This window comes from Anticarsia gemmatalis, chromosome 20 (assembly GCF_050436995.1).
Source record: "Anticarsia gemmatalis isolate Benzon Research Colony breed Stoneville strain chromosome 20, ilAntGemm2 primary, whole genome shotgun sequence".
Classification (NCBI taxonomy): domain Eukaryota; kingdom Metazoa; phylum Arthropoda; class Insecta; order Lepidoptera; family Erebidae; genus Anticarsia; species Anticarsia gemmatalis.
Genome location: NC_134764.1, coordinates 1,792,620 through 1,806,073, shown reverse-complemented (window position 1 = coordinate 1,806,073; position 13,454 = coordinate 1,792,620). Strand labels below are relative to the sequence as shown.

The window sequence follows — 13,454 nt, the reverse complement described above, 5'->3', positions numbered from 1 at the left end:
CTTTACTCCAAACTAATGAAATAAAACTGAAAAATATTCTAAAATAATATCAAGTAAATATCGTTTCTATCACAAAGCAATCAGTTTACACTCTGACGTTTTTAATTTGTTCAAATTCTGTTTATTTATTTCTTCTTCTACTGCTAAACTTCATAGATTTGTCGGAAATACTTTTTGTCAAATCTACGTCAAATCATAGACGAGAACTAAAATAACTTTTTTCAAAGTACGAATAAGGCCCAGCGCAGACAGACCGGAATAATCCTCGCGCGGTCTCGAGCATTTTCTTTATGGCTCGCGGATGCTCGAGCATGCTCGCGACTGCTCGAGCCTGCGCGAGGAAAACTTTCTAGGTTACCATTCTTCATTAAACAGGCCAGTTTTCGTGAAAATTCGTCAACGATGGTAGACTGGGCCATGATTATAATTGCTCTTTTGACTGAAGAAGAATAAAAATGTCGTTCTCTCTCTTTAAACTCAGTAACAACATTGAAATTTCTCGTACGATGCTCGCGCGTCCTCGAGTATGCGCGGGGATACCCGCGCATCCTCGAGGACGCGCGAGCATTTTTTGTCAGGTTCAAGCAATTATGCACTTTATTTTAATTAATTTAAAGTTTATTTTCAAGTGCGTTAAAAAAATCCTCTCCGCTGCGCTCCTCTTGGTCTGCGCTGACCCTAAAAGCTCGTGGCTAAAGTAACAACAACCACGCGAATCGATCTCACAGGTTAAGGTACGCTTGCCAATGTTGGTCAATGGATACTTAACCAATAGTGACCACATTATATAACCGAGTTTCTGCCTATATCGGAAGGCAAATGAAATTGTGCGTTCAGGCTGTCATTAAAAATGTTTGTCAATCGTTACCAGTCAGAAGCTTGAAAGTTTGACGACCTGTCTTACAGAGGGGAATCGTGTAATAACCCAGGTAGGTTATGGAGGTCCGATTGACAGCCGCTTCTTGTAAAATACTGGTATCCACCTGCATCCGGTAAACTGAAAGTCGACTAGAACATAGTTGGAAGAAAGGTAAGGCGGATGATCAAACTACGGTACAAATTACGGTACTTACATTGTTTTTTTTCCTTGAATCGCCTTGTAACCATCTTTTTTGTTTGGTGGGTCCATATAAATAGGTTCCTAGACTGCCTGCACTTCTAAATAAGGGAAGGTGGATTTAAAATCTGGTTTAAGAACTATTATTAGGTACAAGTAGGTAAGTAAATGCACAAATGCAGAGCCTCACATTCTATTGTGCTCACACGAATGTAGCCTTGACTATTGTAAGTTTCTACTTTTAATAAAAGAGGGTAGTTGACTACCAGTCGATTAAACTACTACTTAGGGAATGTCAAAAACACATTTTAGTATTTTCGGTATCAAATGAGTGCCTTATAAAATGTTTCAGTCTGTAATCATTTGAATCTCAACATTAATTTAAAAAAAAACTAAGCCTTTTGGATAAATCTTTTGCGATTGCAAGTTACCTATAAAAGTAATATTATTATTACATAGTACAAGCTCTGCTTAGTTTGGAATCAAATGACCGTGTGTGAGTTGTCAAATAATATTTATTTATTTTATTAACCCAGTCAACTACCAACTATTGCAGTACACGGCAGTGAATGACAGCCGAATTATTGTTTCTCTGTATGTTCCTTATAGTCCATTGAAATGTTACAATTTGAGGGCCGAATATTGCATTTCTTAGAGGACGCAATTTTATTTTTGGAACATGTAGGGGGGGTCAATAGAAGCTTAACTTGAAGTTTGTGGGGTCGCCACTCTTGTCCCCCGGCCGCCATCTTGGAAAAGGGGGTGGAAACCCTTTTTTCACTATATCTCGGAAACTATGCGTCTTCCAATGAAACTGTAAAAGCATAATTTGTAGCAAATTATTTTGCCTACAAACTTTTTGCCCTAAATTAATAATTAAAAAAGTTATAAGCAAAAAAGTGTTTTTTTTTTTACAAAAATTTTCTTTCCGAATCTGGTCTAATTCGGAGCGCTGTTACTTAGTTTCTATTTAATGAAATTGAAAAAAAAAAATATGGAAAAATTTTCCTCGAAAAATACTCTACAAGATTGGTCTGAGGTATTTTTTTTGTATATATTCATATTAGCTTAGCCTTTTTTCCAAACTATGTTGGAGTCGGCTTCCAGTCTCACCAGGTGCTGCTGAATACCAATGTTTTACATGGAGCGACTGCCTATCTGACCTCCACAACCCAGTTACCTGGGATTTAAAACAATACCCTTCGTTAAGACTAGTTGTTAGACTTTCAAGCTTCTGACTACTGTTAACGACTGTCAAAAATCTTCGAAAATGACAGCCGGGACCCACAATTTAACGTGCCTTCCGAAACAAGGCGGACCTCGATATGTGTTGTGATGGTCACCCATCCACAGAACAACCTCGGCAAGCGTGACTTAACCTCAGAGATCGATCCACGCGGCTGTTGTTAAACAAAGTTATATAGAAACAAAGAAAAATTGTGTAAAAAAAATTGCATGTTTTTGCTTATAACTTTTTAATTGTTGATTTAAGGCAAAAGTTATTAAGCATATTTGTAGGCTAAATAATTTGCTACAAATTATGCTTTTACAATTTTATTGTAAGACGCATAGTTTCCGAGATATAGCGAAAAAAGTGTTTCCACCCCCTTTTCCAAGATGGCGGCCGGGGGACAAGAGTGGCGACCCCACAAACTTCAAGTTAAGCTTCTATTGACCCCCCCTACATGTTCCAAAAATAAAATTGCGTCCTCTAAGAAATGTAAAATTCATGTAACATTTCAATGGACTATTATTACATGGTTATTTATTTATTTAATAAATAAACTAATTGTCTTTTGCGAATTATTTATATAGGTGTTGTCAAAAACAAATAAAAGTATATATTACAGTTTAAACTCATTCTTTATTTATTAATTCCATAAACATTATTATTATTATATAATTATATATCTAGTCACTATTAAGATCTTATAAATTAAGATAATTATTAAATGAAATGTGTTTATTAAGTACAATTGCAAACAATGGGTTTTAGTTTACGTTTTAAAATTCATATACAAATGTGATTCTTTAGAATTTATTATAAATATAATATTATAGAAAATAATTATACATTTGTACAATTTTTGTTCTTTAATATTATGCCTATGGTCACAAATGACCATAAAAAAATCTACTTTTGAGAAATAATCTTTTTCAATCCTTATTTGAATGATATGCAGACATTTTATAATTTATTTTAACTATATTTTATTTACGTCTGACATATAACCTTTAAATTATTTTTCTCTTTAAAGCAATCGGACATTTTTAAATATTAAAAATGAGATTGTGTTTGCTGAGAAAAAATATATTTAAAGTTCAAATCCAATGACTCAGAAAAACTATCTTTATTTTTACTAAAACAGGCACAATTATTATAATAAATCTAAAGAATAATAGCAAATGGAATGACTAAGAAGTAATACTCGCCATAATATTGTTTGTGCTAGAATAGACAAAAAAATACTATTGTTATATAAACATTAGAGTTGCAGAATAAAATAAATTTCGGTTATAAATCAATATTTTAATTCAATAATTAGTTCAGTCTTAAAAATAAATTAAGTAAAATATTTCATCCGAATTGATTTATTTAATTATAATACAGTTATGTATTAAGTTATTCGTGCAACTATATACACATAAATACATATTGCAATTTTCCTCGATAATTTTTTTATAACCCTATTGCATTGATTAGAGACCATACTTAGAATATAGAAGGAACACTGGTTGTTTATACGCCAACAAGATTTAGTAAAATAGTCGAGTAATAGATCTTCTCACCCGAATTTCAGGCGTTAACATATTTATAGATACCCATGGTAGGGGTATACCTATCCAATTTTAGTTTTTAAGTAGGTAGGAAAGATTTCCCCAAACAAAAAACTCGGTTTACAAATGTTTGATAGTGCGATTCAGAATCGTCATTTCTTTCTAGTTTCGTTGGATGGCGATAGATGGCGTTGTTTAAAATTTTATAGTTAAATGACCCTTCTTTTATAATTCTAAGATATGTCAAGTTTACAGTATTCATGTCCCAACTAATTATATTATATCAAATAATATTTATAACATCACGTATTTCTTTATAATTCATGTTAAGTTACATTTGTTTAGTTTATTTCTCATAAGACCTTAAGTTATTTATTCATTTTTATAAATTCTTACGTATATTTCACGCGTATAATTTTGTGGAAAAAAGATATTATTATATAATAAAGGTCTTACTGGAGTAAAGCTTTACAAAATAAATGCCTACACAAACCAGCCATTTACGATTAAATAGAATGTTTTCCGACACAAAATTACACGCGAAAATATTCGTAAAGATCTCTAAGGCCTCTTAGGTTATATAACAGGTCTGCTAAGGTCTTTCAGAGAAAATAAATCAAGCTATTTGTTATACATATGAGCAATATATTTCTATATACTTGAGCATGTTTATATAAATATATTAAACAGTAAGGCCGCAGATTTACTAAGACACCGTACTGTAAAAAATGCAAAGAATTTTCACATTGTCATGTTTTCAAAAAACAGAGAGCTTTGATAAAAATCTCTAAGTTTTTCCGTGAGTCTAAATTCGTTGGACTTGGCTGTTTTCACTGCCGTGTACCTACTCACTTTTATTGCGAAAATCTCACATTTTGAATAAGGCTAGTTGCGCTCATCGGTCGGTAATCGATCAGTGGGTTAAGCAACCTTGGCGGGAGCATTCCATAGATGGGTGGTTTGGAACCGGGCGTCTCTGTGCTTCGGAGGGCACGTAAAAAGTCGGTCCCGGTTTTTGTCAATAAGATAAAAGTCGTCAAGCCAAGTCGAAGGCTTTCGGGCGGCTTGAACAACTTTGACACTAGGTTGACCACTGACCGTACGACGAATGAATAAGGCTATGTAAGTATTGTATAAAATTGACATTTTAAAGGCACTTTAAAAGGCCAGGTACTATCAAGGCACAGTATTTCTAAGTACCGACTAAGTACGTTATTATTGCAACACAATTCAAAATACTTATATCTTAAATAATGTGATATTTTACTAATATTCGTGGATAATAACTACACACAAAATTATTCTATAAATTCCACCAGATCATGTTCTTATTGCATGTATTTTTTTAATTTTGTCAATGTCCGCATTGCCCGGATAAAGCGTAATGTCTCGTACAGATTTAAGTCATTAATCATATCACGGTACAAATTCCATTTCCAGACTTTATCTTTGTTTTTTTCGCAATCAAAGTATATTTGTATGGTCTTAGATATGTTCAAAAAACTCTATTTAGCGCGACATAAGAACAATTCTTATTGCGGGAATTGTCTTCTTACAGAAAGAGAATAATGATCGAAAACGATACATCAATTTTTAAACTTTGATTAATCTGTACTAGACTTTGTAGATAATATGCCAGCTTTTATTTATAAAATCACAAACTATAGGCCGTACATTTTTAGACTAGCTAATAAAAAATCCTTGGGTTCAACACTCTTACCAGTCAAGGCAGGTAAATATCTGGCTATTATCTACATTTTCCGGGTAATGTGAACAATGACTTTCAGCGTGGATCTTACTAAATTGAATAACATTAGTAATGTAAATAATATGGCTATTAAATGTTTCTCATTAATTAGCGATCTATTATTATTATTCTAAGGCCTGTTTTACCACATCATAATAAATTATTTAACTAAAGAAACTGAGTAACACTCAAAATTAAATATCGAAATAAATATGTGATATTTACAAATATTTTATATAAATATTAAAATTTATTTTGGGAATAAATGTGCAAAAGTGTTTTAAAAAATCTTTTGTGTATATTTTGTTCATATATAGTACATATTTATTAAAATTAAGGCCACGTTTCGTTATTGGTATTACTCAGCTTCCTATAATATAAATATTTGTATCAATTCATTATGAAATTACCGTCGGTCACGTCCCGCGGTGAAAACAGGCGGTAAATCTAATTTTACACTTTAGGTGCACCAAAACATTTTCACTTGAAGTGATTTACTTATTAAAGTACCGACTATACATACATAGTTTAGGTAATCTCAATAATTAAAATGTTATTTACAATAAAGCAATGGGTACGTTAGGTAGGGTTACAAAATGGCTGACGCATTACAAGATGGCGGATTACGTGACAGTTAGTCGATATACATTTACAAAATATGTCGTTCTACATCGAATCGTATTTATAATTTCGTTTATTCGTTAATTAACGGACTCAGATGTTAATTTCTCTTGGATTTACGTCCGTCTTGTGTATCTGTTGTACTAAATCCGCTCTAGTTTTAAATGCCAAGTGCCATATCATACCATTTCAGAGTGAACAATTAAAAAAACACAATAAAACATTAAAAATTAAATGTAAACTAACTATTAACATTCTAACTAAGATACTAACTATCACTGCGATAGTGTAAACATCACACGGTTTATAAAATAAAATTGTAACATAACCTAAAAACGCGGTGATCGTTGTTGGGTCTGCGCGGTAAATGAAAATGGCGGACGCCATTACGAGTTTCGGGATATTTTTGTACAAAAGTATTAAAAGTAGGCTGTAAGCAGCTGATAGGATTGTCGGTTGGTAGTATTTAACGATGGTTAAGTAGAGAATGGAGATAGTTTTGTGGTCTATGGCTTGACAGAGGGTCACCAAGAGTTGTGTACAGCAGATCACCGGTGAAAAAATCCAAGGAGCCGCGAGGTCCTGGTGGGGGGAGGTTGTTCCGGCAGCTTGCGGCGCTTCTCTTGTGTCGTGAGCTTGTGTTTCATTTGCTCGTCGATCAGCTCCTGCATGTCCATCTGGAAAAAAAACATTTTTTTATTAATATATATTAGTGGTGTGGTAAATAATGAAGGGGTTCCAGCTAATACTCAAATTCCGATTCTTCGTTTAATCAAAAAAAAAGTTGGAATTGTAAGAACATACTTGTATGTAAAAACTACATTTAGAAATTAGTAGGCTGTGACAGACTTTGGAAAGTATTATAAGAAAGTTTTGTAACTACTATGATTTTAAAATGAAGTCAAACTATTTACATTTTATGTCTAGGATTTTTTGTAATGAATCTATACTAATATAATATTATAAAGCTGAAGAGTTTGTTTGTTTGTTTGTTTGTTTGTTTGAACGCGCTAATCTTGGGAACTACTGGTCCGATTTGAAAAATTATTTCAGTGTTAGATAGCCTATTTATCGAGGAAGGCTATAGGCTATATAACATCACGCTGCGGTCATTAGGAGCGGAGTAGCAACGAAAAATGTTACAAAAACGGGGAAATTTTGACTTATTCTCTTAGGTGACGCAAGCGAAGTTGCGCGGGTCAGCTATGATGGATAACTTCGCTATCACGATAAATGGTAAGAATATTAATGAATGTAACATTTGAGTAATCATTTATTCGACATTTGATTGATACAAATTCGATAATATCGTATCGAACATCTGTCATTCAGACTTCATCACTACAGTTTAGTAAATACTGACGTCGTCTTTACATACCTGCCACTGCTCTAACTGCTGTCCAAGGTCCACCTTCTGTCTGACGGCCTCGTACAACTGGCTGTTGGCCTGCATCAGCTCTACCCTGGTCTTCGCAAGGGACACCTAGAAATTACACAAATAAAAATAATATTAATATATCAAGATAGTTGTATGGATTTAAATGCAGCAAAAGAAGTTTGTCGGGATCGTAGCAAGATTGTTCTTTCATAAAGAATTTGTATGAACCTATTAATTTCTTTTGTAGAACTAACTAACTTGAGGCGCTGGTGGCTAGTTGCACTCACCGGTCGGAAAACGATCAGTGGGTTAAGCAACCTTGTTGCGTACATTCCATAGATGGTTGGCCGCATAGTAGTATTTGAACCGAGCCTCTCCGTGCTTCGGAGGGCACGTAAAAAGTCGGTGCCGGTTGTTATCAATAAGATAACAGTCGTTAAGCCATGTCCAAAGGCCTTCGGGCGGCTTGAACAACTTTGACACTAGGTTGACCACTGACCATACGACAAATAATTAAAAAATTATGCAGTACTATGTGTTCAGTACATAAGTTCCAAAGAATAATACGCGATAAACACAATTTTACACAAATCAAGTCTAGAGAATGGAGCGACGCTAATGAAGAAACCACAGCAGTTCAAAGTTATCAAGTAAATATCCTTGAACATACCTCAGCTGCCTTCTTCCTCTCCATGGCCTCGTCCCTCTCCTGGCGCGCCTTGGTGACGGCCTCGTCGTTCTGCAGGCTGCTGTAGTTGGCGTCGTTGAGTAGCTTGTCGCGCTCCTCGGCCGCCGCGCGGAGCTCCACCTCGGCTACTGACAACTGGAACAACAAAATATAGGTACTTATTAATATTATGTTTATAAAAAAATATTTCGGCAAATTCGTACCATACTTTCGTGTCATAACAAAATATAAACAAGATCTAGTCCATTGAAAAACGACTTTGAGAGTTGCGTTTTCCAGAGGATGCTGTTAAATTTTTAACGCGAGCTAAGGCCTGAAAATTGTGGCATTTTATTGGGCTAATCGAGGAATTTCGTAAATGTTTATGGTGTGATGTATCTAAGTAGGTATTGATCATGTTTTGATTCCTTGTTAATAAAGAGCATTTGGGACATGGATGCAGATAACCTCTGAAAACAAAAGTATGTGCCTGAACTGTCTGAAATTTTATTGTCTTTCTTATGAAGATTATTTTTATTATCCTATATCCCTTTTTGGTATCTGTCTAATGTTGTCTTCATTTTAAATGTTATTTCCCCTACAGAATAAAGTTGATAGATTTAATTAAACCATTTCTAAATGACAAAACCATAAATGAAGCAATACCATTACACAGTATTGCCACTAAAAAAATAATTTCATACATCTCACAAAAACAATGTCGGCGTCATAAAGCCACAGACAATATAACATGTTTTCTCTAAAACTCCCACGGTTTATTTCCGCAATAACCGATACTTCCGCGAATTGCCCGGGTTGAGTAAAAGCACTATTGTTCGCGCAATGATCATAAGTATAATGAATGTATCGTGGTTATGTGTGTGTAATTTAGTTTTTTTGATATTGTAATGTATTGGTAAATGATTACCTTTTAATAAATAACATTTGGCATCAGTTTTCATGAGAATATTAACTGTAAATAATGCATATAAATAAAGATAGTAGAAGTATTTAGTTAGTGGTGGTGGAATTCAGGCCTCACTTTTTATTGATATGGATACAAGTGCCTAAAAATCTTTACCCTGCATACTACTTGCCCCAACTTTTTTATTACGTTGATTATACAATTAAGTTATAAGTTATACATTATTAAGTTAATTATACATTTAAGTTATGTACTTGACTACAATAATAACATTAAGGGCATTTTATAGTTGCTGTTATAATTCTCATTATTCTACCTCTATTACCTTTTGTCAGCCCTTAGATGACATAATTACCATGTGAACATTTAAATTGGGTAGTTGACCGGGTTAACGAAAAGTTATTAAACTTGTACTATTGTACTCATTAAAGGTTCATCTCAAAAGCTTAGGTATTGTAATTAATTTCGTAAATATTGTTAAAATTGTAATTATTACAGACTGAAACCTTTTATTAGGTACTCATTTGATACCAATGAAATTACGAAATTGTGACGTCACTACACCGTATAATACTAAAATGTGTTTTTGACATTTCATAAAGAGTAGCTGATCTAAGTATCCTATTCAAACCTTTCAATAAAAATTTGGAATAAAAACTCAACCTTGAACAACAACATTAAAAAAATACAACAAAAAAAACGATCTCGGCCATAATGGCGCTATAAAAAAAGAAAGTGGGACATTGCATGATATTCACGCATTTATGGTAGATCATTGCTAATGTGAGAAATAGCCTTAATACATAATTAAAATGGCTGAAAGATATTTATAATTTACTTTGTTTTATTAACTTTTAACTGCACATTGCTTAATGTGGTCACCTAGGCGCAATAACCGTAGAGCAGCGAGTAGCGGATCGAATCCCAGGACAAATATTTGTGTGATGAACACAATTATTTGTTCTGACCCTGGTTGTTAATTTATCTTTATAAGTATGGTTTTTAGAAGTGTAGTAGTATTCTTATCAGTTATCTGGTTACCATGTGTCAGTTGTCCAAAGATATTTATTTCTTTATATTTATTTTAAATACTTACAGTATTTATTTTTATATAAAATGGCGGACACTATGGTTCAAGGGACGCGTTATGGCGGGAAATAATTAAAATGTCGGCGGTGATATAACTGCAATTATCATAAATGTTTATAATTAATTGTTTTATGAGATAAATTACTCTTAAATAATGATAAATATAATAATATTCCATTTGATGCTTATCAATAAAACTTTTTTAACTCCAAATAGTGATTTTTTAATATTTTACTTACGTTACAGTCAGAAATTACACTGTCTGACTTCTATAGTATGGGTTTGTCATGTGAACAATAGTTAATTAAGTAGGTTCAACGACCTTTAGTCCCCGTGAAAAAAAATAAAATTACACAAATTTTTAATGGTAGGTACGATTTATTTGAGAAACAAGTAATTTATGCAATCGACAATATCACCAAATGAGATTTGAAGTTAACTAAATGAACATTAATTCATCGTACGGTTAGTGGTCAACTTAGTCGCAAAGTTGTTCAAGCCGGTTGAAGGCTTTTGACGTGGCTTATTATATTCAATGACCTATATCAAGCAATTAGCTTGTACAAAAAACAACAAAATCTTATATCAAAATTCACTAAACAATTTTAATTTCAACCACGACAAATAATTCAAACATTTAACTATTTTTAAACACCAGCAAATCAAATTGTGCGGTACAAAAAGTGGTCGTTTCCTGCAAAATGTGTGGGGTCAATGACACCAGGTACGTCGGGCGAGTCACGCTATGCGGCGAGCTAGTCTAGATCGGCCAGATTGCTATTGTTAGGCCTTTTACGCTTATTTTTAGGCTATTCTTAGTAGCTAACCTGGATTTTCGAAATTCGTAGAATTTGTGTTTGAAGTGATTTTTTGGTTTGATTACGGAAAATATTGTTTTTTATGATTAAAGTTATTGTGATGAAACCTTGCATGCCTAAAAAGGTGTTTAACATTTCTTGCGAGCAAATCCCCTACCCGCACTTGGTGGACTAAGGGGTTATTCTGTTTTTTTTTTTAAAGACTACTCTTGTTTTTTAAAGACAACTCCCGCACTAAGAATTGCTCTTGTGTCGCGGGGACTTTTACAAATATACAAACAACGGACACAAAGCACAACCAGACACGAAACAATTATTTGTGGATCGCACAAATAATTGTTCCGTGTGGGAATCGAACCCACGACCTCCCGACGCAATGGTATCGGCGTGGTCCCTCCCTCGTTTAGAAAGAGATCCTTGTCTAGCAGTGGGACAGGTGCAGTTTAAAAAGTAAACTTTGCCTATTAGTGGTCAGTGTAACCAATTCTGGTTAAGTATCTGTAAATTTAACAAATGAAAAACTGACAGATTTTCACGTTTCATGTATAGTTCTTACCTAGTGCTTAGTGTATTGAGTTATAGAAGTTTTTTATATATTTTACTAGCGGACCCCACAGACGTTGTCCTGTTTACACGTCAAAAAAACATTGTCCAGCGGAAAAAAATGTGAATCTAAACCATTCTCAGATCCCCTTGAACACACACAACAAAAATCATCAAAATCGGTCCAGTCGTTTAAGAGAAGATCAGTGACATACACACTTACAGAAGAATTATATATATAAAGATATGGCAAGTCTTAATAGATGTCTATTCGTATCTAAATCTTTTGTTTGTACCATTTCGCCATACAAGGGAAACTGGTTGATACAATCAGATCCTTATTGATATTTATGTGGGTGTATGACACACCTTACGAAATCACAAAGAGTACGGGTTTTTTTTAATTTATATCGTATTTTCTAGAATAAGCGTGTATTTGAGCTATAATTATACATACATACATAAAATCACGTCTTTTTTCCAAAGAGATAGTCAGAGATCAACGAATGTAATTTGCTGCGATCTCATCTATACTAATATTATAAAGCTGAAGAGTTTGTTTGTTTGTTTGAACGCGCTAATCTCAGGAACTACTGGTCCGATTTGAAAAATTCTTTCATTGTTAGATGGCTCATTTATCAAGGAAGGCTATAGGCTATATATCATCACGCTACGACCAATAGGAGCAGAGTACCAGTGAAAAATGTTACAAAAACGGGGAAAATTTTGACTCATTCTCTCTTATGTGACGCAAGCAAAGTTGCGCGGGTCAGCTAGTCAATTATAATAATATATAATATAATATAAATATTATAAAGCTGAAGAGTTAGTTTGTTTGAACGCGCTAATCTCAGGAATTACTGATCCGATTTGAAAAATTATTTCACTCTTAGATAGCCCATTTATGGAGGAAGGCCATAGGCTATATATCATCACGCTACGACCATTAGGAGCGGAGTAGTAACGATAAATGTCACAAAAACGGGGAAAAATATAAGCCATTCTCTCTTACGTGACGCAAGCGAAGTTGCGCGGGTCAGCTAGTCTATACTAATATTTAATTTTAATTTGTTTGTTTGAACGCGCTAATCTCGGGAACTACTGGTCCGATTTGAAAAAATATTTCAATGTTAGATAGTCCATTTATCGAGGAAGGCTATAAGGTATATAATATCACGCTACGGCCATTAAGAGCGGAATAGCAACGAAAAATGTTACAAAAACGGGGAAAATTATGACCCATTCTCTCTTCGGTGACGCAAGCGAAGTTGGGCAGCTAGTACGTTATGTATCCTAAAACACATCCATAAAATCACAACTTTTCCTGGCAGAGTAAGGCAGAGACCAAAGAACGTATTATAATATTACTCAAGCATATTCAAATCTTTATTTTCCAATAAACACATCAAACGACAATAACACACAATTGGTCATCGGGGTCGGACTACCAAACAAAAGTGTGCTAAAATCCTTTCTTAGTCATTGCCTTAAAGCTCAAAACAAATAATACACGAACAACTTAACTTAATTTGCGCTCAATGACATCAGCAATGGCCTAACCAGTTTTTAAGGAGCTTATCTACATATAGTAATACTAATACTAATATTATAAAGCTGAAGAGTTTGTTTGTTTGTTTGTTTGAACGCGCTAATCTCAGAAACTACTGAACCGATTTGAAAAATTCTTTCAGTGTTAGATAGCCCATTTATCGAGGAAGGCTATAGGCTATATATCATCACGCTACGACTAATAGGAGAAGAGTAGAAATAAAAAAATGTTAGAAAAACGGGGAAAATTTTGACCCATTCTATCTTATGTGACGCAAGCGAA

At 33.9% G+C, this 13,454-nt stretch overlaps 1 protein-coding gene across 1 annotated transcript in view; it reads right to left on the bottom strand.

Annotated features, from left to right (window-relative positions):
- Positions 1-2,915: 2,915 nt before the first annotated feature.
- Positions 2,916-13,454, bottom strand: part of LOC142981398 (bicaudal D-related protein homolog) — a 157,745-nt gene continuing 147,206 nt past the window's right edge. Inside the window, exons 7-9 of the mRNA XM_076127293.1 lie at positions 8,252-8,404; positions 7,582-7,686; positions 2,916-6,880 (exon numbers count right to left, since the gene is read on the bottom strand). Coding sequence (XP_075983408.1) covers positions 6,752-6,880; positions 7,582-7,686; positions 8,252-8,404 — 387 coding nt within the window. The 3' untranslated portion in view covers positions 2,916-6,751. The remainder of the gene's footprint in view (positions 6,881-7,581; positions 7,687-8,251; positions 8,405-13,454) is intronic.